General features: G+C 49.5%; 9 protein-coding genes; 3 read left to right on the forward strand and 6 right to left on the reverse strand.

Moving 5' to 3' along the window:
• Nucleotides 1-450: 450 nt before the first annotated feature.
• Nucleotides 451-2,055, forward strand: FFUJ_04699 (uncharacterized protein; the record flags this gene model as incomplete). XM_023571984.1 has 4 exons in its annotated part: nucleotides 451-820; nucleotides 873-946; nucleotides 1,047-1,131; nucleotides 1,184-2,055. 4 exons carry the CDS (start codon nucleotides 451-453, stop codon nucleotides 2,053-2,055), a joined length of 1,401 nt encoding a protein of 466 aa, XP_023426198.1.
• A 274-nt stretch (nucleotides 2,056-2,329) lies between these two features.
• Nucleotides 2,330-3,561, reverse strand: FFUJ_04698 (related to hsp90 chaperone complex associated protein CNS1; the record flags this gene model as incomplete). XM_023571986.1 has 2 exons in its annotated part: nucleotides 2,330-2,950; nucleotides 2,986-3,561. The coding sequence occupies 2 exons, from the start codon at nucleotides 3,559-3,561 to the stop codon at nucleotides 2,330-2,332; spliced, it is 1,197 nt and encodes a 398-aa protein (XP_023426199.1).
• Nucleotides 3,562-4,459: 898 nt separating this feature from the next.
• Nucleotides 4,460-6,147, reverse strand: FFUJ_04697 (TCR1-like protein; the record flags this gene model as incomplete). XM_023571987.1 has 3 exons in its annotated part: nucleotides 4,460-5,616; nucleotides 5,667-6,032; nucleotides 6,081-6,147. The coding sequence occupies 3 exons, from the start codon at nucleotides 6,145-6,147 to the stop codon at nucleotides 4,460-4,462; spliced, it is 1,590 nt and encodes a 529-aa protein (XP_023426200.1).
• A 5,108-nt stretch (nucleotides 6,148-11,255) lies between these two features.
• FFUJ_04696 (related to bis(5`-nucleosyl)-tetraphosphatase (asymmetrical)) lies at nucleotides 11,256-11,906 on the reverse strand (the record flags this gene model as incomplete). XM_023571988.1 has 2 exons in its annotated part: nucleotides 11,256-11,762; nucleotides 11,844-11,906. 2 exons carry the CDS (start codon nucleotides 11,904-11,906, stop codon nucleotides 11,256-11,258), a joined length of 570 nt encoding a protein of 189 aa, XP_023426201.1.
• A 529-nt stretch (nucleotides 11,907-12,435) lies between these two features.
• FFUJ_04695 (related to tetracycline-efflux transporter) lies at nucleotides 12,436-14,343 on the reverse strand (the record flags this gene model as incomplete). XM_023571989.1 has 4 exons in its annotated part: nucleotides 12,436-12,551; nucleotides 12,602-13,980; nucleotides 14,040-14,113; nucleotides 14,170-14,343. The coding sequence occupies 4 exons, from the start codon at nucleotides 14,341-14,343 to the stop codon at nucleotides 12,436-12,438; spliced, it is 1,743 nt and encodes a 580-aa protein (XP_023426202.1).
• Nucleotides 14,344-16,102: 1,759 nt separating this feature from the next.
• Nucleotides 16,103-18,490, forward strand: FFUJ_04694 (related to myb-related protein cdc5; the record flags this gene model as incomplete). XM_023571990.1 has 2 exons in its annotated part: nucleotides 16,103-18,106; nucleotides 18,158-18,490. The coding sequence occupies 2 exons, from the start codon at nucleotides 16,103-16,105 to the stop codon at nucleotides 18,488-18,490; spliced, it is 2,337 nt and encodes a 778-aa protein (XP_023426203.1).
• Nucleotides 18,491-18,647: 157 nt separating this feature from the next.
• On the reverse strand, nucleotides 18,648-20,874 carry FFUJ_04693 (related to multidrug resistance protein fnx1; the record flags this gene model as incomplete). XM_023571991.1 has 3 exons in its annotated part: nucleotides 18,648-19,287; nucleotides 19,523-19,709; nucleotides 19,761-20,874. The coding sequence occupies 3 exons, from the start codon at nucleotides 20,872-20,874 to the stop codon at nucleotides 18,648-18,650; spliced, it is 1,941 nt and encodes a 646-aa protein (XP_023426204.1).
• An 809-nt stretch (nucleotides 20,875-21,683) lies between these two features.
• On the reverse strand, nucleotides 21,684-23,352 carry FFUJ_04692 (probable hexokinase; the record flags this gene model as incomplete). XM_023571992.1 has 3 exons in its annotated part: nucleotides 21,684-23,028; nucleotides 23,084-23,101; nucleotides 23,165-23,352. The coding sequence occupies 3 exons, from the start codon at nucleotides 23,350-23,352 to the stop codon at nucleotides 21,684-21,686; spliced, it is 1,551 nt and encodes a 516-aa protein (XP_023426205.1).
• A 911-nt stretch (nucleotides 23,353-24,263) lies between these two features.
• Nucleotides 24,264-24,988, forward strand: FFUJ_04691 (uncharacterized protein; the record flags this gene model as incomplete). XM_023571993.1 has 2 exons in its annotated part: nucleotides 24,264-24,631; nucleotides 24,685-24,988. 2 exons carry the CDS (start codon nucleotides 24,264-24,266, stop codon nucleotides 24,986-24,988), a joined length of 672 nt encoding a protein of 223 aa, XP_023426206.1.
• Nucleotides 24,989-25,021: the final 33 nt, after the last annotated feature.

Raw genomic sequence — 25,021 nt, forward strand, 5'->3', positions numbered from 1 at the left:
TCAACGGAGCTCTAGCCCCTTGGAAGCCGGCATTGAAACTGAAAGAACAAAGAAAACATTACGAAGAGTGTCGGCCTGACCTAAACAAGGCGTGACCGACTTTTTGGGGTTGCAGGTTCCCGAGCAACTTTGCTGGCCGAGCCAGCTCAGGCTAGGGTTCCTCACCACCGCCTATTTCGGTACACGCAGGCATATTTGCCCCTTCCCGACTTGTTTGTCAAGCTGAGGAGTGACTTGAAAAGCGAAGAGTCTCCCTCAGCTGTAGTGTTGCGGCTGCCTGTCCTTCCCTGCAATCCAGAAGTAGTTATATCACGGCCGCTGCCCGCTGTACTATCCAAACCACTTGGTTTAGCCATCTCTTTACAGCCAAATATCTGGCCTCCCGCATCTCTCAAACATCTTTGCGCCTCTAAAACTTCTAGTTTCTGGCAAACTTTACTGGTTTTCATCATGTTGTCCCTTAAAGGTCTCCTGAACCCAGCACCAGCTGGAGATAATGACCCCCCCTTTCCTCGACCAAGTCCTGCGCTCGAGTTTCCACCAATCCCGAACTTCGAAGAAGCATCAAATCAATCTGGGAGCCGTTTTATGATGGTTTCTGATAGATCCGGGTCGAAAGACGCCAACAATATGGCTAAGTCGAAGCTGCGCGGTCCAGTCAAGTTTCACCCTTTCGAGCATCTCGACGAGGTTGCTTTGCAAGAGATACACCGATTCCGAGTCAAGCCATTTGGGAATATACAGGATTCAAGCCTTCACATCCCATACAACAGTGGCAAAAAGGACTTTTACGAAAAGACAGGACGAGAGAGCTTCGAGGGTAAGTTACCAAGTCTAGCTTCGATCACCGGTCATTGACGCAACCCTAACAGTTTTCAAATACGAGTTCACATTGGCTGAACAGAACACTGATTACGCTGTGATGTGGGACTATAATGTTGGGCTCGTTCGCATGACCCCTTTCTTCAAATGTCGCGGCTACGGAAAGGCAAGTAAAAGAACAAGTCTCGATATATATATACATATACTAACTGCCAATGGAATAGACAATTCCGGCAAAGATGCTAGGCCTCAACCCAGGGCTCAAAGAAATCACACATAGCATTACTGGAGGTTCTATAGCTGCTCAAGGTATGATCCATCTCTCAGCGTCTTCTGGTCGTTTGCTCATCAGTCTACGCAGGTTATTGGATGCCGTACACATGTGCCAGAGCTGTCTGCGCAACCTTCTGCTACTCTATCGCGGGTGCCTTGATTCCAATCTTTGGCCCAGACTTTCCATCTCTCTGCATCCATCCCAGAGCGCCTGACTTCGGCCGCATGGTCATCAGCCAGCAAATAATCATCGAAGCTACCCATGAAGCCGAAATGACTAGGCGTATGCATATGAGTACGATCCCACCTAGCTTCCACGGCGCTACGAGCTATCCGAGAGACGATCGAAGTATTCCACCGGGTATTTATGCCCAAGACGAGCGCCGCCATCGATTCCGACCCCGTCTGTTCTGTGACCCATCGTGGGCCATGGACAGCGACGTCGAATGCCATTACATGTCAGCTCCCAACTCAGCCTCGAGTAGTGGCTCGGGACTTCCTGGCTATATGGTGACTTCTCGTCCGGGATCTAGTTGGACCGTTGCAAACCAGTCTAGCCCTGAGCCTAATCCCTTGCTTAGTGCGGTCCCTCGCATCCCACCTTTGCAGAATGAAGGAGCTCTCTCTTGTGCTCCGTGGGGACCCAAGAGACGACTGGACTACGAAGACTGGGACAGCTTTTACAGAGAGAGCGCCAGTCCCGCCATGAGCCCGAGATCTATTCTCATGGTTTCGACCCCTGACGCCAGTCCTATGAGGCAACGAGTGATCAAGACGCCACACAGCGTACCTGATGCGGCCCAGAAGGACGCAGCTATGCTTCTCTTAAACCTCAGGATGCAAGACCAGGGACCCTCTGCTCCCAACGCCGTCGAGTCGCCGCCTCCTATCCAACTGCAGCCTGAGCTCGAGGAAGGACGTCGCAATAAGAGACTGCGAGCCACTTCGTTGTCCAAATAACTGTGGCAGAAGGGGGAAAGGCGCAATGGGGTTCTGTCAACAAAGGAGTCTTTGGGGGTTATAGTATTAACAGCGAATAGAATGGAAAAGCTCGGACTTGGGTTCACTCAATCACTCAATCGCCAGTATCGGATGGCATCTCGATCATATCATAACGGCATATAGCACATCATTTAGGGCCTAGGAAACAGCAATCGCAAGTCTTAGTTAGTACAAGAACATCATTGTAAAACAAAGTAACCTTTTTATATTCTTTCTCTCTTTCTTACATCCATCAGCTTGTCTCTCCCTTTTCAGCCGCTCTCTTTGCCTTGTGCTCCTTTGTCCATGCCTCTGCCTTATCCTTAGGAACGACAAAGATCCTCACCACCTCGTCCACTACCTCGACCTTCCCCGTTCCCAAAACCTTCAACAGCGGCACCCGCTTGCCCATCTTTAGGAGGCCACCCTGTGTGGTTTCCACAAATGCCTCTACACCTGTTGTCGTGTACACACCCTCCTTGTCCCACGGCAGAGGGAAGATATAGCTCAGATGATCATCGAGCGAATGTGTTTCCTCAAACGCCTTGATGAAATCAGACTCCAGGTGTAGAGGGTACAGCAGTACTGTTGGGAACGCAAGCGTGCTGCGGGGATCATCAGGATCTGGGAGGAGCGCAATACCCGCATCTTCCATCTCTGGTGGTTGAGAGGTTGTGCGTGTGGGAATATTTCTCGCTCGCAGTGCAGCTTTGATGAGTAGTGCGCGTCGCTTCTCCTTTGCTTCGCGCTCTGCGTCCCTCTTTCGTCGCACGTCGATCTCTTTGGCTCGCTTAATGATATCGTCCGCTACAGCACGCAACGAAGCATTGTTTTCGTCTAATGAAAGTCCGCGCGCACAAACATCATCGGCCTCCTGGATACGGTCCACCGCGAGGAGTGCTCGTGCACTGCGGAGTATGCCTTGATGTTTCGCGGGTTGAGCCGCAATGCTGCAGCGCAATCAAGCCAGCAGCTGCGGTAATTCTTAACAGCAAGGTGGCATGCTGCCCGGTTGACGTAGAGCGCTTCAAGAGTCTCGCGTTGCTTCTGAATCTCTTCCTCAGTGTCGATTACGCCCTCCTGGTTTTTTGTCTGCTCGCCCCTGGCGCGCTTGCGCTCTTCGCCAGCGAGAATAGCAATACCTTTTCCATAAAACTCCTTCGCATCGGCGTAGCTCTTAAGTTTGAAGTACTCGTTTCCACGCTCCTTGAACTCTTGGCCGTTTTCGAGAGGTGTGCCTTCATACGCGAGTGCCTGCAGTGCTGCAATGTCTTCGTTCTCCTCATTGGCATCGAGGTCTGTCATGAAAAGGGGCGACTTATTTAGATCTTCCCATACTTCGTCAACAGTCTTTCCGCTGGCGATGGCACGAGCTGGAGGCAGCTCAGGTTTGGTGGCTTCTGTGGCGCTGGTATTTGGCTGTGGTGAGACCTGCTCCAGCTTCATAGCCTCATCCATCTTGTCGGTAATTTCCTCGATCTTCATTTTTGCCTTTTACAGCGGATGAACATGCCACTGGTGTCTGCAAGTCAGGAATATTGTGGTGAGTCTTATACTTCAGATGTCATTGGTAGGTGGATTTAGAGTGACTCAATTGCTAAAATTTGAGCTTCTCCAACTCTAGGGTGGGTGGCGAAAATTCTATTGGGCATCAGCTACCTAGCTACCTCATCAACTGCCTACGGAGTATCACGACTCAGGATTCATATAGAAGAAACCGGCGTGGGGGGAAACCTCTAATATTCAGGATGTTATAATTAAACAAACTGAAGACCTACTAACATATGTCTCAACTTATGTAAATCTTTCTATCACTTACGATGGAGATCCTAAGGTTTCTTGCCTTGTCTAGAGGGGCCACTGACTATCGCACGAACAACTGAATATAGACAGATGGTAGTCGACATATAAATCCAACTAGGAAGACAGGCCTTGGCGGCAATCCAAGGCATCCGTTCTTTAGCCCGCCTAGATGGGAGTGGTCATATTTGTAACTGTTCCTATTCCCATTTACCTCGCTTTTATCTAACTTATATACCAAATCCCATCTTCAACCATAAACCCAAATCAAAAACAAATCAACTCCCAAAGCTTTTTTCTTCAATAATCAAGTCAAACTCCAAAAAGTAAAAAGTCATCCCAAACCAAATCAATCATTATACCTGGGGTATACATAACTTCGTAAAAGCGGCCGTGATAAACACCATCCCATCTACCAGTCGTTGTAGGCAAATTATCGAAACATGCTTGAACTCCAAACTCATGAGGGTATAAAACAATATGACTTGCTGCAGGCAATCAAGTCCAAAAACGGGTTGTAGAAACCGCGAAGTCGCTTCGGCATGTTCGACCTGATCGGGTTTCAAACTGCGCCGCGTGCTCCTTATGTGGAGTCATAAAACTCAGTCTCGGTCACTGTAACAGTTTGTTTGTTAGGTGCCTTGGAGGTTTCTTCATAGGGCTCCTCATTGCGCCGGCGAGGAACAGAGAAGCACTGAACGGCCCCCAAAATAGCGACAATTGCGCTACCATACCAGGGCAAGGCAGAGCAATTTGACTTGGTACCGACCGTCCACAAGAATCCAGCGACGGGTGAAGCAATCATTCGGCAAGCAGCACCAGCACTTGCTGCCAAGCCGTTCACTTTTCCAAGAGCGCTTGGGGCAGGTGTAGCCTCCTTGATGAGGATCATAAGAAGAGGATATAGTATAATGGAGAGAATGTTGCGGATGATGAGACAGCCGTAGATAGCAGGGTATAATAGGCCGTCGGGGACAAGGAGGAGCATGGGCATGAGCACGTAAATAATAGGGTGGAGGACAGTAACGAGCAGGAAAAGGCGATAGGTTCCAAGCATCTTGACAGTCCAGGGGAAGACGAAAACCTGGATAAACAGAGCGATGCCGCCGTCGATTGCCAAGATCACGCCAACATCTCGTGGAGTCATGCCCAAGCCACCAGGTGAGGAGAAAGGAAAGATAGAGCCATGCTTGAACATCTCTACAGCATCAACACGGCTGTCTTCGAAGAAGATGGGCAGCAAATGGTCGAAGGTCATGGAATGGTAAGTGAAGATTGACAAGGCGACAATGAAGCCAACAACACGGCAATTCCAGATCTTGATGGAAGCAGCAGCTGTCTTCTCATTTTCGATACAGAGAGTATCCCAGTCCCCAATTGAGCCATCAGTTGAATCCTCAATTGTCTCTATCGCACCATACGCTCGTGGCTCAATCTCGGTGGCCATTCGGTTGTTCATCATAAGAGGGGTCTCCTCACTGACGTGGTATTCGCTGGTAGGAACGTGCTGGACCATATCGGGATGGGTTTCCTCGAGGAGGAGGAAACCGAGCACAATGCTCACAAGCAGCAATCCTGCGCAGATAACGTTGGGCAGCAAGTAAGGCTGGCGCTGGAAGAGGCTGCCGATCGGAAAAGATTCAGGCCAAGAGTCATGAGGGTTGGCAAACATGCCGCCGATAGAGGGGCCAACAATGGTTCCAATGCTCCAAACAAAAGGCATGATGGAGTATGCACGTGCTAAAATATTGGTCAGTCGTAGAAATTCGAGCAATGGTTTGCAGACTTACGCTCATGCTCAGGTTTAGTGACCAGCTCGCCAACCATGGTTTGGATAACACCAATATTGCCGTTCAGTAGACCACCGAGAAGACGGCCAAACAAGGCAACACCGAAGCTTGGAGCCACTCCCACCATCAACATGCTGATCATTGTACCAAGCGATCCAATAATCAAAACAGGTTTGCGGCCGATACGATCAGACAGGGCGCCCCAGTACGTTCCCATAACAGCTTCAGCAAGCGAAAATGCGGATATAAGGATGCCAGAGTAAAACGAAGCATCTTCTTCACGGCCTATCTCGAAGCTTTTGACGAGGGCCCAGGCGTATGGGAAGAGGGACGTTAAAGCGATAGGCTCAGCGAGTCGGACAATGGCTTATTCAGAGTTAGCACATATTGTTGAAGTGCAATGTCTGATCTTACCCAGGAGGAAGAGCTGCATGGCCGGGAATGCATCTGGGTCACGAGGACCAGCGCGAAGCATACCCATGGTAATTTGTGATGGATCACGGCGTGGATGGAAAGAAAGGTAAGTTGTTGAGCTTGTCAAAAAAACAATCGCCGCCTTGATCCCAAATTGGGCGGGAAAATAAGCAAAGCGACGATTCCACGGAAGGGATATTTGGAAAAAGGCAGAAGAAGGGTGGTTATCGTAGCCCTTTGGGGTGAATGGAAGTGGCTGTCTTGTTGGAGAATTTGGAGAGCCAGTTAGTTAGTACGGGATTTCACAAGGAAATCAGCAATAGCAGAATCACAACAGTTAAGATGGAAGAACAAGAGCCCAGACTGGAGATGGGAAGTGATTCAAACTTTGAATATAAAATGTTAGTTAGACAGGGAGAAAAGCTCAGTCACGAAGGAAAGGAAAGAGGGTGGGAGATGGGAAATTTCTACCAAAAGTCAGTCAAGCAAAGTGCAAGCGCAAGTTGGAGGAGAAGGAGAACAAGTGCATACCCGTGTAAGTGCGGCGACACTTTTTTGTGGGGACCGAAATCGCAATCAAAGGCCGACTTCAACCTTGGAACAAGCCCAGACAATTCGCTTGCTCGCTCGCTCGCTCTCCCTGGCCGATAAGGTCCCATCAACTTACTCGGCGGAGAAAAAAGAACCTGGCTTTTGCTTGCAGTGGAACAGTCGAAGCTTCGTTTGCGGCATGTGGGGCGGCCGCTAAGCTTGTCCTTGTTGCTGAGAGTTGCATACACCATCAGGAAATTTGAGCCAACAGTTGCATACGACAAGGCCCAGAGAAGAAAAACTGGACGGTAGAATAACACCGGGCGCGGCCAGAGTGAGACAAAGTTTGCCTGATCTTCCTTCACCAGTTTGTCGACAATCCTGTGTGTCATGTGTCAGAGATAAGAGACTCTGCATCATCTACCAACAATTGGATGTTTCTGGTGCTTCCGTCGACTGCCGCGAGGATATGGCATTGAAACGCTACACCTTCTTGCCTCCCTGATATCGGTTCACATGCATACATATGCATGCATCTCTGGTCTGAGACTCAGCCAGATAACCACACCTTTCATGCTCTTCTCGTGCCACTGTTGACTGCAGGCATGAAGTGTCTCGTGATACAGAAAGACGAGACTGCCCCACGGGCTATCGCAGGCAAATTTCCGGACTGTCGGCAGGTGGTCACTTGGACACAGAAAGTGAATCGAGCTATCGTTGGACGGGACTGATGGAGTCGTTGGCGTTGGCGTTGGCGGTGGTGTTGCTTCCCTCAAGTCCGTGTCAAGTGTGTCTTGGTCTCCCAAGATGGAGGGGAACTCTCGGGAGCGTCCTGGATTCTGCATACAGCTAACGGCAATATGTCACTTGATTGGGCGGCTTGACCGATGGTGGTCTGTGTCAGGGTTCCATCCCCAACGTCGCATGCATGTCGATTGCCGGTGGGCCACCCCTAGGATGCCATTGAGGCCAGAGCTTCCTTCTAACTTAGCGTATGACTTTATCCGGTATCTGAGATTTGAGCGTATGTAATGATTGGCTGTGTCTTTTGTTTAGGCCCGCCACCCTGGAATTGAAAATTCTCTCTTCTGGTCGTTTCGTTGCATTGCATTCGTTTGTTCATTTCCATCGGAGCCGATGACCGGGCACTGAGCGACTACGCAAGAGTGTCTCTGGTGTTTGAACCATTCTTTTCGTAACATCAACTCAATAGCCGCGTAACGACTCAAGCCATGTCTTGGCTTGAATCAGGCGCACAATTCTGTACGTAGTAGAGCCGCTATGAAGATCCAGTTGCTTAAGTCAATGAAAGCTCCAGCGATGAGGAAGACATTTGATCGACATCTCAACACCACATCGTATCCTGACAAAAAGAGATAATAGTCGTTATCAATATACTGGCAAAGTGTTTTTTTGTATGTTGTGATGGTGACTGTGTATCCTGTCTGCCTATTCATCATCTCCTCACTCTCACGGACTTGAGGAGATCCCAAGTAATCCAGATGATTCCATGCAACTCAACCGCGAACAAGGCCCTTGCGACCGCAACCCTGCGTAATACCGGCCAAGCTCCGTGACTGGTGGATTCAAGCTCCAGCATCTCTGGAAAGCGAGATACGAACTTGGAAAAGGATGCGGCTCAACAACGTCAGTGGCAGTTCAGGTTTCAGATTCGAGAATACGACAAAAAGCAATAATTCACCACCTCCCGACATCATTGACAATTGACTATGCTTTCAGTGGCGCGCTAAACAGCGTTCAAAACAAACAAACAACGTAGAAGGACACATGTCAACAAAAGCGACCCTGAGAAAAAAAACATCCCGAGAACCGGGTGTATCCATTGAGCGGATAAGGGGACCTTGAGGCTAATGAAGCAGAGAGATTAGATGGCTGCAGGTCAATTGAAAGCGGAAAAGGTGATGTTGCTGGAACGTGCGACTTTGGTGAGTTGGGTTTGGCGCTTGCATTGCTTGGCTGGTGGTGGGAGTCTGTGCGCCTACGCCCGCTGCTGGTTCCATCTGAGACTCTGGTTCTGTGAGATTCCTCGGAAACTTTACGGCCAGGACTGCTGGCACCCCTCCATCTTCACTGGTCTCCCTCGTCCCGTCCACAACCTACACACCGTTCTGGCCTCCCGACCTCCATCTCGATGGCCGAGTAAGGTAACTGTTCATCACAATTCCCCCTTTGTCAAACATCGTCATTTTCCCCATCTGACCTTCAATTGTATGTCATTCGACGAAATGATACACAACTTGTGCTCTTTGGTCTTCCATGGCTTGACTGACGTTTCACATGCATCCACAAAGGTCATATCCTTGGGTAACCTAAATTGAGTGTCTTTGCTTATCTCGCATATCACCAGCATCTGGCCTGTCGTTGTGCGACCCACCAGCTGTTGACTTGCATTGGATCCCAAGCACACTGCACACTGCACACTGCCCTGCCTGCACTGCAATCATGGTTCTACGCAATTTGCACTTTGGTCAATCGCCGATAGTGCTCCGTGCCGAGTCACCAGCTTACCTCTAGGCTCTTGTAGTAGCGCGAGCGACGAGACCCAGCCACCATACAGTTGCAGCAGTCAACGTCCGTCCACCGCCTTTTGCTGAGCCTACCAACCCTCACTCACATGCAAGGCATGAACTGGACTACCAAGGGAAAAGAAGTCCGGACTCCGGAGATTCTGGTGACCAGACGATTTAGCATTCTCATTGCGGGGGAAATATGAATTAGATCGCGTGGTCTATAGCTCTCTTGAACTTGGCCCCGTGCTCTCCAAGAGATTCCTCTCCGTCTCTTTGCGCTACGCATTGCAAAAGACCTGTCTGGGCCCACTGTCGTCTAGGGCTTCCTGCACTGATTATCCACCGCATCTCAGCGTATGCATCAAACGAAGCGGCTAAAAACTGCTTGCGCTAGTTCCCGCCTTGTCCTCTGCGCCGACTCCACCAGTCAAGGTGGGACTATTTCAACGACACACCATGAACACGGCTGCGACAACGGCAACACCTGAGTCGAGGATGTGAGAGAGCGGCTTTCAGGCTGATCTTTATGTGACACTGCTGATTGAAGGATTAAACTCGACTAGGATCTTCATATCAACGGTCCGATGTCTTCAACTGGTCACGGAATTGAGCCAGAGTACAGTATCAGTTGCATGCATCACCTTTGCATGTCTTCGGACCATCGGCTCGCTCACCGATCCAAGCGCGACTCTTGTTGCCAGCCTGGCACTTTTGACTGTAACGGCCACAGGACTCTTTCCAAGATATCCCGATGATCCGCAACTACCAGACCAGGCTAAGCTACCAAGCCAAAACATGAGGTCCAGGCCTCGTTTATTTGCGGATAGGCGAGCAAATGCTGGCAATCCCCGCACAGGGAAACTGACTTGTAATGTAATGTGGGGATATATTCCAAAATATGTTGCCAGTCTTCCAGGTGAACGAAAACAACAGCATTAGCGTGTTTTGAGCTGGGAGCCACTGTGGAAACTATCCCGAAAAGCCTCATTTTGCTCTATCCCATCACATGAGCACCTCCAGCCCCTCTCCCAACAAGACTAAGGACATACGCCGCGGATCTTGGGATGATTTGACAAAGTCTCTCAGTTACTGTAGACTGAACTATACTGTTCTACTTGGGATCGAGGCCCTAATTCTCTAACCTCCAATCAGTCTATAACATAAGATCAGACACCCAAACGTCGTGAACACACTGGGCGATCGCACATCGTATCCCGGCTGCAAGCCTCGCATTATCATAAGCTGTTCCGTTAGGTAGCGTATGGAATTCCTGCGTTGAAGTGGCACATCAGCAGCTTCAGATGCGTGCTACATATGGCATGCATCTTCTCAAGCTTGCCCGAACTCATATGCAAGATGTGTTTGCCACTAGTCTAACTTGGAATTCTTCAACTGCCTTATCGACTGGACCAATTGCAACTGATTGAACTCCTCATTCTGCCCTAGCCCCATTGGAGGTGTAGCTGACCAGCAAGACGTTACTGTACCATCCGGATACTTCAAAGTCAGATCAAACGTTGACGCCCCCCAGATCAAGCTAAAAACGGCCGCGAAACGGTGGCTATGAACTCTGTGCAGTAAGTTCTGGGACTCAAAGATCGGCATTCCAGTTGTGATGGTCTAGGGTGGCGAATAAGGATAACTCATTGTTCAACATCAATCGTGGCGTTAGGCACGAAATATTTATTTATACTGTAGCCAAGAAACGGTGCCGGCATGAGTTTTGCCTTGAACATAGAAAGCATACGCGTAATGCCTGTGTTTCGAAGCTCAACGTCTACATGTTCTCCTTGTGATACATTGCATTGTCAGGTACGCTCGCTTTTACTGTGTATCCGTTCAAAAGCCACGTAACTGTCGCCTCTTTTTGATGGACTTTGGGGAAAGTTTCATCAGCTCTAAGTTCTCTTGTCGATCCGTTGTCTTGGGTTTATGAGAGCCATGTCACAACAGATACTGTTATGCAACTGCAAGCAATTGCAGATACAAACTAGTGAAAAGTTTGGAGATCAATATTACGATTATGTTATGATACTCGCGAGTCCGTTTCAGAACTACGCCTATCGTATATGCAGCTAGACTTCTATGATCTGCAAAGAATGCCTTGCTACCTCTATTCGATACCCATCTCCTTCAAAATAGCCTTATATCGTTCTGCCTCCCCAGCCATCGCCTCAACACTTCTTGCTTTTCGGTCCTCGTCATCGACTCTCGTCAAACCTCCACCCGGCTTCGGTCGGGCTCCCATCTCCTTATCCCATAACGCGCCACCGACATTACCCTCCTCTCCTGCAAGCTTAACATACACGGCATCCGGGCTTCCCATGTCCCCAGCCGTTCGCGGGACGACGTGGACGTGAACATGTGGTACCGTCTGCCCCGCGTCAGCTCCGTCTTGCACAGCAACTGAGAAGCTTCCGGCCTCAGGTTCCGGGGTGCGGAAGTAAGCACGTGCAAGCAGACGCTGGGTAAGCTGCACTGTTGTGAAGAGATCCGAGATCTCCGTGGGCGTCAAGTCTGTTAGACGCTTATGCGGGTTATGCGGACAGACGAGGACATGGCCTTGAATCAGAGGTTTGAGATTCACCAGCGCGAAAGAGTACGGTGTAGTGAGGAAGACCTTGAGAGTTGTCAGTGTCTACTAATGACAAGAGCAAGCTCGGGTCTGAGCTTGGCATTGAGGCTCAACATGATTCCTCACCTGATTTGTGACCTCAAAGGGCCCAAATTTGACGTTTCGTCCGGCGGCTCCGGCTGCAGTCATGATGTTTCTCACTGAACGACTCTTTGCAGTTGCCCAAGCTCTAGATGCAAGCATGCTCCAATTGGTAGAGGACCTTTTTCTGCGATTACGGTGGCTCCCTTGGAAGTCTTATGAGTTGGTGGAAGTAATTGGTCTACAATGAAATCATGAGAGGGTGTTGCCTGAGTTTCGCCTTCTTCGTTGTATAAATCACGTCGTTTAAAGGTGGTGATCTGATGTCATGAGTGAGCTCTATTCCCCTGTGAGAACTCAAATGGGACCCACATCTTTTGCACCAATTGTCTAACACTGAGCCTTTTGGCGGAGGTCTCTAGCATTTCTTAGCAGAAGAGTGTTTAATACGATTGTTGGGCAGTTGATGGTATATTTAATCCATGAGTTGCTTCGTGTATATTCTATGATCAAACGATCTAAAGAGTTGCCTGATACTATTGTACAAGAGTTACCAATCACGGCGACCTGAGCACCTTTGTACTGTAACATGAAACCAACAAAAGAAAATCGCTTCTACTGAAGAGTCGGGCATTTCTTAGAATCTGACCTGATCTTCCTCATCGAGAGGAACTTGGCCATCTGGGACCGTGAAAGCTTCCTCTGTCTGATTGAGAGGCTGCCGTTCATCTTCAGGCTCATCTTCCCATACGACTATAATTCGTTAGTCTCAGAGTCAGACTATAAAGCCAGGTTTGACTTACCATATGGCTTTATAGCAAAGCTTACCACAAGTGCGAATCCAAATACGCTTGCCAGCAGGACAAAAATACCCTGGTCAAAACGCCCAACCGTAAGGGCATACACTCCATTAAACAAGACTGGCCCTAACACTCGCGCAAGCGCATGCATCATGCCGATTGCTCCGAGCAACTGGCCAACTCTTTCAGAAGGTACATGCTTGGTGATCATAGCTTGCCCAGTTGCACTCCCAAGACCCCCGACAGCGGTCATCATACCGCTCACGACAAACACTCGCGATGAACGGGCAAATACATATCCAAGAGACCCAATAACATCTGAAGTCAAAGCAATTCTCAGGATCAGGACGTCAAGCTCGTCTGCCCCACGGTTCCTTTCGATGGCAGCCACACCGGACTCGCGACGACGACGAGCTGCTGGGCGGATGCGGCCAAAGTAGTTGATAACAGGGTATATTCCCATAAGGACCACGACGCGAACAAGTGAGAGAAGAGACACAAACCCCGACTTTTCTAAGAGGTCCCAGTGGTACGTCCGTCCGCAGTAGAGAACAATGACAGCACCTGCGGCCATGCTTGCTCCGAGGATGATGGTATCATTGATCGCAAGAGCGATCAAATTTCGACGAAGAGCCGGCGATGTGCCAGGGCCAGTAGGATAGAGAGCCTTGAGAGGAGCGAGGGGGTTTGCTGTTCGAAGGGTATTCACCCATGATGGCGAGACAGGAGATTGCAACTCCTGGTCCTTTGCGTACTTCTCCCGCGCTACCAATTGTTTCCTTTGAGACAAGGACTCTGGAACAACAAGCCAGACAAAGAGCATGAAACCAATGTGACATCCCATGACAACATAGAAAATAGATAACAAACTACCAGTCCACTTGACGAAGAAGCCTGCAAGAAGAGGACCAAAAGCAAGTCCCGTGAACAGACACGCATGCACGTAGCCCATAGACACGGCGCGTTTTGAAGGAGGGGTGCAGTCACTTGTGTAAGACTGTGTCATAATACTTCCCGTAGTGAACGATCCCGTCATACCATCAAAGACACTACCTAGAAGCAGCCAGCGATAGCTAATAACATCGGGGTATCGGGCAACTAGGATAGTGATGAATTCGGCCAAGATTCCACCAACAGAAGCTAGAGCCATAAGCCGTGTACGACCATATCGATCAGATAAATGGCCGATTTTCGGTGCGACTATGGCACTTAGAATGCCAGTGAACAAATTCATGACCAGCATGAATTTTGCCACGTTTGCTTGCACTTCGGGGACATCGCATTGGGGATTTTCAGACCCAAGAAGAACAGGCTGGAAGACTGCGTCTGGATTACGGCTGTGTTCATCTGCGAAATACTGCCTGCAAACGAGCTGAAGGATTCTTATCGCATAGGCTGGTAAGTAAAGAAATTCTACATATTGCAAGCAACGGAAGCTTACAGGTCAAGTTTGGGAACCATTACACCTCCAAAGGCAAGGGTGAAAATGATATATGGACCAAGCAGCCAATAAACCTGCAAGCAAGGTCAGAGCTGAACAATACGGCTTTGAACAACGTCTAGGCGCCTACCGATGGTTGCCGCCACCAGGGTAGGCCTTCAAAGTCCTTGAACGAATCCCAAGCGGGAGTTGTAGAAGATGTTTCACTATCTGCATCGCGAGCTTCGGAGCTGGTAGGCAGCAAACGTGTTGCTTCGTCTAGGATCGCAGACTCCTCCTCGTGAATACTATCATTTTTCGCCATGGTTTCCTAGCGCGCAAGGGGGACAAGTTTCGTCGGTTCGGGTCGGAGACGGTGAAGTGCTGCGCGCAGCAAAATGATGGCCAGTGAAGCCTGTATTCAATCACGACGTTTCTAGGGCATGGCCAAGGGGGAATCGAGAGATGGACGAGTCTTTCAAAGGATAATAAGGACTATATTTTGCATGTCTCAGAAGTGAAAACAAGCGAGAGGGTTGTGTCGCTTGCAACTGGCATGAGATAAGTGTGACGAAGAAGGGATCTGGTCTGGGGAGGATTAATAATGTATGATCTAGGCGCATTTGGGGAGCTCTCTTGCGGATACATGATGAGTCCAAGTGCTAGGATGGTGTTGTGGAGTCCAACATCCATGCTATCCACGTTGGGCCATGCCAATTGCCCCAGAGCTAGACGAAACACGATCGTTTTAAGACCTGATAAGCCATGGATGGGCTTTTCCTTTTTACAGTTGTCAATCTCTGAGTTGCTGTCGCCTATATACGTTAATGCATTGGTGATTCTGATACTCAATCACGTTATACTGGCGCCATTGCCGGGCCCATCACGGCATCACTCGATTCATGCCAGATTTGCTTCTCTGGCACCTTTGTCGAGATAGATAAATGAATGACGCACTCCCTGCGTCCTATGCATACCATGCAGGCTGGGATCTGGCAGTATCTGATAAGCTAACAGCTATCATGGGTGCTGGCGTGGCTCGTTGGTCTCTCGCTGGCTTGATCTGATAGGCTACTGCTCCTGAATCCTGAAAGTGTGGCATCGAATCGCATCGGGTTTCGGGTTTTGATCCAACCGACTCCGCAAAGTCCGGCATCAACAGGAAACAAGCGCGTGGGATGGAAGAAGATCATATTATAAATCTGCCTGAGTCGATGACCGCGTGTTGCAAAGGTGCCTACAAACCTGCTACTCCTACTATGATAGTTAAGTAGTTAGTGATTAGCCTGCTTACTGCTTTATCTCGGATTTAACCACCAAATATTCAGACAGAAAGAAGCAAGACGATAATCCTTTTCGCACTCTCTGTATATTCCAGAGCCACTTACAGTTTAGCAAATAGCTCTTCATCCAATAGGTTTCATTGCTGAATGTCGAAAGCTCGTGCCTGGTCATTGACGAATACATAAAAGAATTTGTCCTCGGTTATCATGACTTCGGTCGTATAGACGTTGGGGGATGCTGTTTGATGAATGTCATGATACACGGTCGCAGCCAATTGGCGAAACCCATCATTGGATAGGTACCCAAGAGCGCAACGCATCGATATTTCCAACTTTGATACTGAGATCCCCGAAAATGATTCCTTCTAAAGGGAACAGCTCAGATCTCCCTAGGACGACATCACTAGTGGTTACGACAATTGCATTTCCCTCGGGGAAGAGTGATAGTTCAGCCTGCGCTCGAGGAAAGGGGAGGCAAGAAAGCTTAGGACCTTTATCCTGAGTGATAAAAAAAACATTTTCGCAAATCTAGTGGATTCAAGTAGAGTTTTAGGTCAGCTTATTCTGATACCCTCATTTAACGTCAGAGGTTTTATGTTCTCTTGAGGAACGGGCTCCTTCGCAACTGTGGGGCTTATAGAGCTTAACATTCATCCAATCATAACCCCCGTCCGCCTGAGTCAGCAACAATTGCGCGCTGTAGATGGAACCTGGATATTTTCAAGAAGCGTGTTTCGCAGCATAGTCCAGGCTCCATTGTATTCAACCATTATCAAAAGCGCCTTAGCCAACACCGCCGCGATGCCCGTCGTCAAAGGAGGCGTTTGGACCAACATTGAGGACGAAATCCTCAAGGCTTCCGTCTCCAAGTATGGCCTGAATCAGTGGGCGCGTGTCTCATCGCTGCTGGCGCGCAAGACGCCCAAGCAGTGCAAAGCCAGATGGAACGAATGGCTCGACCCAAGCATCAAAAAGATCGAATGGAGCAAGGAGGAAGATGAGAGACTCCTCCATCTCGCCAAGATCATGCCCACCCAGTGGCGCACGATCGCTCCTATTGTCGGCCGAACAGCAAACCAGTGCCTCGAACGATACCAGAAGCTCCTCGATGAAGCCGAAGCGAAGGAATCATCCAGCCTTGGGCTGATGGGCCCAGATGGAGGCGAAACGCAAGCCCCCAGCGCCGATGATGTTCGAAGACTCCGACCGGGCGAGTTAGATCCCGATCCTGAGACGAAGCCTGCGCGACCCGACACTATCGATCTCGACGAGGACGAAAAGGAGATGTTGAGTGAGGCTCGAGCCCGCTTGGCCAATACGCAGGGTAAAAAGGCCAAGAGAAAAGCCCGAGAGCGTCAACAAGAGGAGTCGCGACGTCTTGCTGCTCTACAGAAGAGACGAGAGCTCAAGACAGCTGGAATTAACATTAAGGTCACATCCAGGAAAAAGGGTGAGATGGATTACAACGCCGATATTCCTTTCGAGAGAAAAGCGCTCCCTGGCTTCTACGATACATCAGAAGAAATGGTGCAGAATGAGGCGCAACGCGCAGCTTTTGATCCCCGGAAACAACAGCTGGCCAACAAGCGCAAGGGTGAGGGCGAGGACGACAACGACCGGAAGCGAAAGAAGACAGATAAGGATGGGGCGTCGGAATCATACAAGGCTGCTCTGAAGGCTGGTCAGCTACAGAAGATCCGAGAGGCGGAGCAGAGCAGTAAGCGTCGTGGCCTGGTTTTGCCCGCTCCCCAAGTCAGCGAGGGTGAGTTGGAGGATATCGTCAAGATGGGTAGGATGGGTGAGGCTGCCAATTTGAGAGCAAAGGAGAGTGAGAACGACGCTACTCGAGGACTTGTCAGCACATATTCTACTCTGAACTCCGCTACCCCCATTCGAACACCAAGAGCCCCTGAACAAGAAGATCACATTGCAAACGAAATCCGAAATATTCGAGCGCTCAACGACACAAATTCTGTCCTTCTCGGTGGTGAGAACGCCCCGCTCCATGTAGGCGCAGCCTCTACTGGTTTCGATGGCATCGCTCCTCGAAAGCAGATCATTTCCACGCCAAACCCAATGGCCACACCTGTGCGGGCAGATGGCGTGGGAGCCACGCCTGGTCGACCTGGTCAAACGCCCATGAGAACACCCAGAGACACGCTATCTTTGAACCAAGACGGGGGAATGTCGATGGTTTCAGCTACACCCAGAGACATCAGGATGAGAGATATGGCTTTGCGCACCCAGCTTAAGTCAGGTCTGGCCTCTCTTCCCAGACCAAAAGATACTGAATGGGAGTTCGATATCCCTGAGGAAGAGAAGGAGGCTATGCTAGTTGATGAGATGACTGAGGAAGATGCTGCAGAGCGGGACCGCCGAGCACGTGAGAGGCAAGCAGCCGAAGAAGCCCTCGAATTTCGCAGGCGAACTCAAGTTATGCAGAAGAACCTCCCCAGACCGGTTCATATCGATCTGCCCAGTTTATTGAAACAGGCCACCAGTATTTCAGATGTTGCTGAGTCTCTTATTGCCAAGGAATCAGCGAACCTCATGGCGAATGATGCGATGAAATATCCTGTCGCTGGTGGCCAAGTCAGTGGCGCCCCTAAGCCTCTTCAACAAATCGACGACGATGCACTCGCGGAGGCTCGTCTGTTGATCATGTCCGAAACGAAACCCCTTCCTAAGTTCGAGGATATTCAGACCGCATTCGAAGCACGCGCAAACAGCTCGCTACTCCTCGGTCTGGGCTGTTACAACGATGATGAGGAAGAGCAAGGGGCGGTCATGAAGGTCGCATTCGATGTAAGTTTCGATGAGCTGCAGAAGTGAACCTTTATACTAACTGTTATCCAGGCTGTTCAAGACTCCATCATGGCTTCTGCTGAAGCAGGCGCTAAGCTAGAGAAGAAGCTATCACTTCACCTCGGTGGTTATCAGAAGCGGCAGAAGATGCTTCGTGATAAGATGGTCGATGCCTCCGAGGCTTTGGAGAAGGCACGTGTTGCCCTGGCTGGTTTTAAGACGCTGGCCATCTCGGAGGACGTGGCTATCGAGCGAAGACTAAGCGCTCTACGCGAGGAAGTCGGTTTCGTTAACCGACGTGAGAGAGAAGCACAGGAAAGTTATAGAAATGCAAAGGAAGAGCTGGACGCGCTCATGGCATCTGGAGTTAACGGGATTCATTAATTGATGTGTTATTAATGGTGTATAAATAGGGGCTCAGTCGAGGCTAGCATATCTGGGTCTAATCTAACAATCTGTCCGCTAGGCATTACGCTTGTATACTTACTATCTTGTCCGTTCGTCCTTTTAATTCATCTTGACTTGATATATGTTTTCGAGTTTATTTGTGCTTTCTCACACCAAGACGAGGAAGCTTGATCGGCCAGACCATCACCACAGAGGCAAATGCAAACACGGCACAAGTGATGAATGTGAGCCGCAGCGCGGCTTCATAACTCACGATGACCTGTTCTCGGTACTTGGGCTCAAGCTTGGCCACCTCCTCAACCGACTCTCTCACACGACGAATAATCTCATCACGACCTTCTCCTGTGACGTACTGTCTGAGATAATGGAGCAGAGCATTCTGGACAACAAGCGAGCTACTTGCAATGCCAAGTACCTGGCCGAGACTTCGCCACAGCATGAGTGTAGATGTCACAACAGCTTGCTCGGCTTGCGGAGATGCAGCCAATATCGCCATGAATGTTCCTGGGAATTGGAATCCCTGTCCAATCGAGGAAGGGAGAAGGATGAAGAGATAAACCCAAGATGGGAGGTCACGCTGAAGGAAGACCAGGCCTATAGTGCCGATGAGTATGCAAATAGTACCACTCAAGACAGGCCACTTCAAGCGGCCGGTCCAAGTCACGGCAAAACCAACAAAAGCACCGGTTGAAGAGGCGGCGATTGTCGGGATAATGAGGCGGAGACCAGAAGAGGTGGCAGATGTGAGGAGGACAGCCTGAAAATATAGTGGACTGTATGACATGTTAGCAATAGGATACTAAAGAGCAGTTTCAAGCTGTAGGAGACGATCCAGGCTGCTAGTAGGTAATTGAGAACACAGTGAGCAATGAGATACGGAAAATGCTGCTGTGTATCAGAAACGAGTTGCCCACAAGGAGCGCCACATCGCACCTCTATCAGCAACAGATATCCTACAGTCCCATCAAAAAGCACAAGTCTCTTGTTATACAAAGGGGAATGACTTACATGTTGAAGAGAATTGAGTTGGCGACAATAGCAGCAATAACATTCGAGAAGATCATGTTTCCACGAGGCTGTCGGTTCAAGAGATGAAGGGGCATGATCGGTTTATGGACCCAGGACTCGACCCATAAGAACACGGGGAATGTGATGGTGAATATAGCAAGACTTGCAATGACAAAGGGGTGTGACCCTGAAAGATGCATGTTAGTCACTGTCAGCGTAGAATTCGGTGTCGACTTACATGGAAGGACATTGCCTCCAAGATTCAGGCCCAGAATCACAAATGTAATAGCGGTAGTCAAGAGCAACGAGCCCCTGATGTCGAATTCTTTAAGAGCCTGCCACACCCCCTTTCTCTCGCCCTGGATACCCAGATCATCTGGGATGGCAATCCATGCAACAACCATGCAAATCAATAGTGGCGGAATCTGAACTCCAAACTCCCATCTCCAGCCAAGATAATCAGCCATTGCGCCTCCTGCAGCGGCACCCAGACTTGAACCAACACCATAGTTCATGTTTATGTATGACTGGTACACGCCACGGTTCTCAATGGGGACAAGGTCTGACACAATGATGGAACCAATGGTCATGACACCGCCAGCGCCGATTCCGCAAAAGGCTCGTCCGAGAATAAAGCTCTCGATGCTGTTTGCAAGAGCACACCATGTCGTTGCGGCTGCAAAGATGCCCAGGGCTCCTACAAAGAGCGGCTTTCGGCCTAGAGCATCAGAGAGCCGACCCAGTAAAGGTTGGAAGGCAGATGAAGTGAGGAGGAAGGCTGTGGAAAGCCACGATGCGGAGTTTGAGGCGTTAAAGTATGATGTAATGACAGGATGCGATGAAGCCATGATTGTTCCGTCAAAGCAAGATATGAAGTATGCTGTCAGAATCTGGGAGAAGATGAACCAGAACCGTGTTGGAGATGTGTTGTTGAGAAACGGTGTGTCTATCTCCGCTACAGCAGAAGTTGTTGATCTTGCTGTAATAGAATGGCGTCGACTGTGACTTATAAGAGGAGTCTCTTCATGGGGGCGCACATTATCCAAGTCCTCAGAGATCTCACTCTCATCTTCATCTTCACCTTCACCTTCAGCCTCACTGATCACTCCCTCCTGCTCCTCATCGTGAAGGTAATGGCTAGCCTTATAAGAAGAAGGCCTTAGCATTGCACTCTCTAATGATTCAGGCTGCAGGAAGTGAGCACCAGTCGTCAAAGATCTCGAAAGATTTTCGAATTCTGCTGGATCAACGACACTGCCGTCACTGTCGCTGCTCCGAGAATTGGTCCGTACCGGAACAGGTACCGGAGCGGGAGTGGGAGCGGCACGGCCGGGGTCCGAGACCGGAGTCATCACGGCGGCTTAATAACTTCGGCAGGAAGTCTTGTTTGGAACCAACGAAGGAGAAGGAGAAGAGAGGGAAAGATTGCAATAAAATAGAAGGATCCGACAGAACCTTTTTAAGGAAATAGGTTGGGGGACCATGTAGAAAAGAGTGGAGTCTCACTGTCGTGATCGCAGACTTTGCGGCGGATACACCCAGGAAGTGGCCCCGCAAAGATCATCGGGATATTCCCGACTCGGACTGCCTATAATAGATGCATTGTCAGTGGAGGATTAGAAATGCGGTATCTTCCACAAAAGGTTTCTCGGTGCGAGTGTAGGTGTGAGTCAGGCAGAGGATTATGACTATCTCTGCCGGCCGTTATGCGGGACCATCACAGGAGGAGACGAGTCACCTGCACGCGAGCAAGACTACGGTGTGGAGGGGGTCAGTTGGTGTTGTAGTTGTGGTTGTAGTTGTAAGTCGGAAACTCCGCCAATTTCAATTAGATAGAGTTGCTGGTAAAATCTATTGCTACGAGTGGTTAGCACTCTTCAATGAAAGGCACATATTCAAAACATACAACTAAACTCGTGAGAATAGTTATCATTTCTATAAACCAGTCAATAATCAATCGTCAGGTTTACCTTATCTCAAGCCTCTCCCCCTTCCCCTCCTTTCATTAACCCCGGCTTACAGCCACCCATGCTCATGTTCATGAACCACCCCAGACAGATGCAAATACCCACCATCTGCAAGTTGGACTGACTGATCAATTACCGAAGCGGTCCAGCCGCCCCCCAAACACCCCAATGCAGTATGCAACCCAAACCTGCAACTATTCTATCGTCTTGCTCTGAGACGCTGCAGCCACAAGAATGCCCGCTCCCGTAACGCCTCCATCGTGACACGGGCTGAGTACGACTCGTAACGGGCTCGCCTCGCCGAATCGTTCGCGCAGGAGCTGGTCCAAAAAGTTCTGGCAATCCTGCAGGTAATCCTGAAAGTGAACAATGCATCCCCCGGTGTAACCTACACCGAGTTCGTAATCCCGATCCAATGCCTTTGACCCTTCACTTGGAACTTCTTCGGCCAATGTCAACAAAGCCAGTGTGGCTGCTGCCACAATGCCAGCCGCTCGAACCTCAATAGCCTTGGCAATTCGATATACTGCCGTGGCAAGGTCCTCGGTCCACTCGAACGGCGGCGATCCTGTCGATTCGGGGAACTCTTGCTGTAGCATAGCGACAAGAGCCGAGGGTCGGAGGGGTTTGAAGTGACTCAAGAACGTTGTTGTAAGGTTGTGCTGTTGCAGCAGGCTCTGAGGCAACGTTCCTGCATCAATACCCAAGTGTTCCGTCAAGTAGTCGACCAGCATAATTCGTCCGAGTTCGCCCAGGTAACGGCCTGCCGTCATGAATTCGAGTGGCTGGAAGCCATTCAACTCACCTTGAATGTCCAATGTTTTGTCCCATTGGCTGACCAACCCAACTTCGTGTAAGGGAGGTGCAGTACCGTTGATGCTCCATTCAGTATTGACCGCAATCTTGACATCCTCTGCCCTCTCCTCCGGTCGGGCAACAACACTCTCTGGGCGTTTGGATGGGTTCAGCTGGCTCAGCTTCAACGGAATCGTTGCATTGCAGCCTGTTCCGAGAATAAGACCCATGGCAGCACGTCGATTCAAAGCTTCATCGAAGTTAAAGATGAATGAGACGAGTGTCGACACCGAGTCATTGGCAATTGCCTCGACTCGAATAGGAGGTAGCTCGTGTGACTTTGCACGGTTGTATCCATCGGTGAGGCGGTCACCCAGATCCTGATCGGGGGAAATGGCGAATCCCTTACCCATTTGCATAAGCGTAGCTTGGGAGAGTGAGTGCTGAACCATGGGAAAGCTAAAGGTGACACCAAGAGGCAATGTTTGGTCGCTTTGTAGGTGCAGCGTGTCGCATCCATCTTGGACTACCTCAGCAATGCATTTGCCAATCCAAAGAAAGAGACTATCCGGATTTTCGTTCTTGAGGTGTTCATCGATGGGCCAGGACTTCTCCAAAAGCCTACTCACATGTCTCGTGGCAGAACTGTCATCGGATCCGTTGGTGATATGGCCATTGGCTTGGTCAGATGACGCGGCTTCGTTGCCGAGTTGGACAAAACCCACTCTCAAGTTTGTGCCGCCGCTATTCTCACGTTAGATTTATCAGAGAAAGTGAAACTCGAAGGCTAGCAACTGACATGTCTATGGCTAAGTGGCTACATCATATGTCAGTCCATATTTTCTTTTCTTTTTTCAATCCTCGAATAACAATATCTCACCAGCCTTGTTTTCGCTTCGCTTCTGGTCGTAGAATAGCTTCAGATATGGGCGTAGGTAAGAACTGGTTCTCGGAGCCAGCGGCAAGTTTCTTAAATGTCTTGAGAAACAGTTGTGATAGTCGATTGATCTTGTCAATATCGACAGACAAGGGTTCCAAGAACTCTTCAATCGATACAGGGGTTGCCATGATTCGAGCAAAATCGCTGTAAGATATAAATGGTAGGTTTTTATGAAGTTGATGTGAGGTACTTCAGGGTATCATTCTAGAGAATCTGATACCGGCATTAGGCAGACGTAGCTTGATTGGAAGTAGGTCGTCGGTAGAATAGTGCTAGGGGTTGTGTAATCGAGTAACGAACGTAGCAGGGGCTCTCATAGGTAGTGCTGGTGTGCTAGGCAGGCTGTGAGTGTGAGAATGAATAAGTATGAATCGCAAGTCATGAGAAGGTGGAAGTTATTCACCTGTGTTGACGATCCAACGGAGACGCTAGCGCAGAGAAGCTGCACCCTGATGCAATGACGTGGAACCGCGATCTAAATATATCTGGCCTTGGTGGTTATTTTAACAATCGGGCATTGGCGGCCGTAATCAGTGATTAGTAGTTTGGCATCTATATCATATCATTGAACGCATCTCATCTCATCTCATCTCATACATGCACCAAGCAAGGAATTGATCGAGAGATTCACACGCGATTTTCTGCGGGGTCAAATATCAGCCTTTCTGTGCCCCGCCGGTTACCCCTGAAACGGTTGACTTACAGCAGCACTTCTCACTATCAAGGATGCACTGATGATCTTCAAGTTCCGACTTGAGACGCATTTCAAGAGCAGAAATTGGAGTATGAAATGATACGATACTCGACTCTTTAGACAATGCAGGAGGTGTTAGACAGCGTATATAATTAACAGTATGAAAGCATTATCAATCACTGAAGCTCATGTCCCAAAACGGTTTCCCTAACCAAATTCGGATAAACAATGCAGCCGCATGTGAATGTGACGCGCATTCAGCTGCCCATAACGACATCTCCTCCACCTAACATCCCCGGATTCTCTTCCTGAGTAGTATACTTAATTATCACCGCTTCATATATAATGGATGAGAAACGCCCTGCTCCACGAGCCATGTCGCCGCCTCGTTCCCTCCGTCGCAGTCGACCTACCCTCACAATAGCCTTCGTGATAGCTGTTGTCTATACATTCTGGATATGGCAGCCTTTCAACCCCATACTTGACCAAACGATGGTCGCTATCACGAACAACGATGTTCATACTGCCGATAAACTCGTACCACTGGAGGCACACATCATGAGTAAATGTCCCGACGCAAAGGTAAACGCCTACCCATCTATGTGCAAAATAACAAATGCTCAATATCTCCAGGATGGGCTGGAACTACTAGTACTGCCCGTGATGCAACGCGTTCATGATAAGGTTAACTTCACTTTATCTTACATTGGCCGGTATGTCGACACACAGCTATATCTTAATATGAGACTAAAATTCGGCTCCATAGGCCAACTGCCAACGACGGTGTCGACTGCATGCATGGCCCTTCAGAATGCATGGGCAACATCATCGAGCTCTGCGCCCGCGAACTCTACCCCGATCCCAAGATCAACCTCGGCTTCATCATGTGTCTAAGCCGCGACTACAGTGAAATCCCCGAACGCTCCCTCGTCGAAGACTGCGCTCTTGAGTCCGCGATCGATTTCCAGCAACTTAACGACTGCGCTGTAAGGGAGGACGGTGCCTATGGTTTGAGCCTCCTACGGGATAGCATCAAGAGAACTGCAGATGTATACCACACTCGTCTCTAATACCATGCGCGTGCTAATATGATCGATAGGCCG

This window comes from Fusarium fujikuroi, chromosome FFUJ_chr02, assembly GCF_900079805.1.
Source record: "Fusarium fujikuroi IMI 58289 draft genome, chromosome FFUJ_chr02".
NCBI classification, from domain to species: Eukaryota; Fungi; Ascomycota; class Sordariomycetes; order Hypocreales; family Nectriaceae; genus Fusarium; species Fusarium fujikuroi.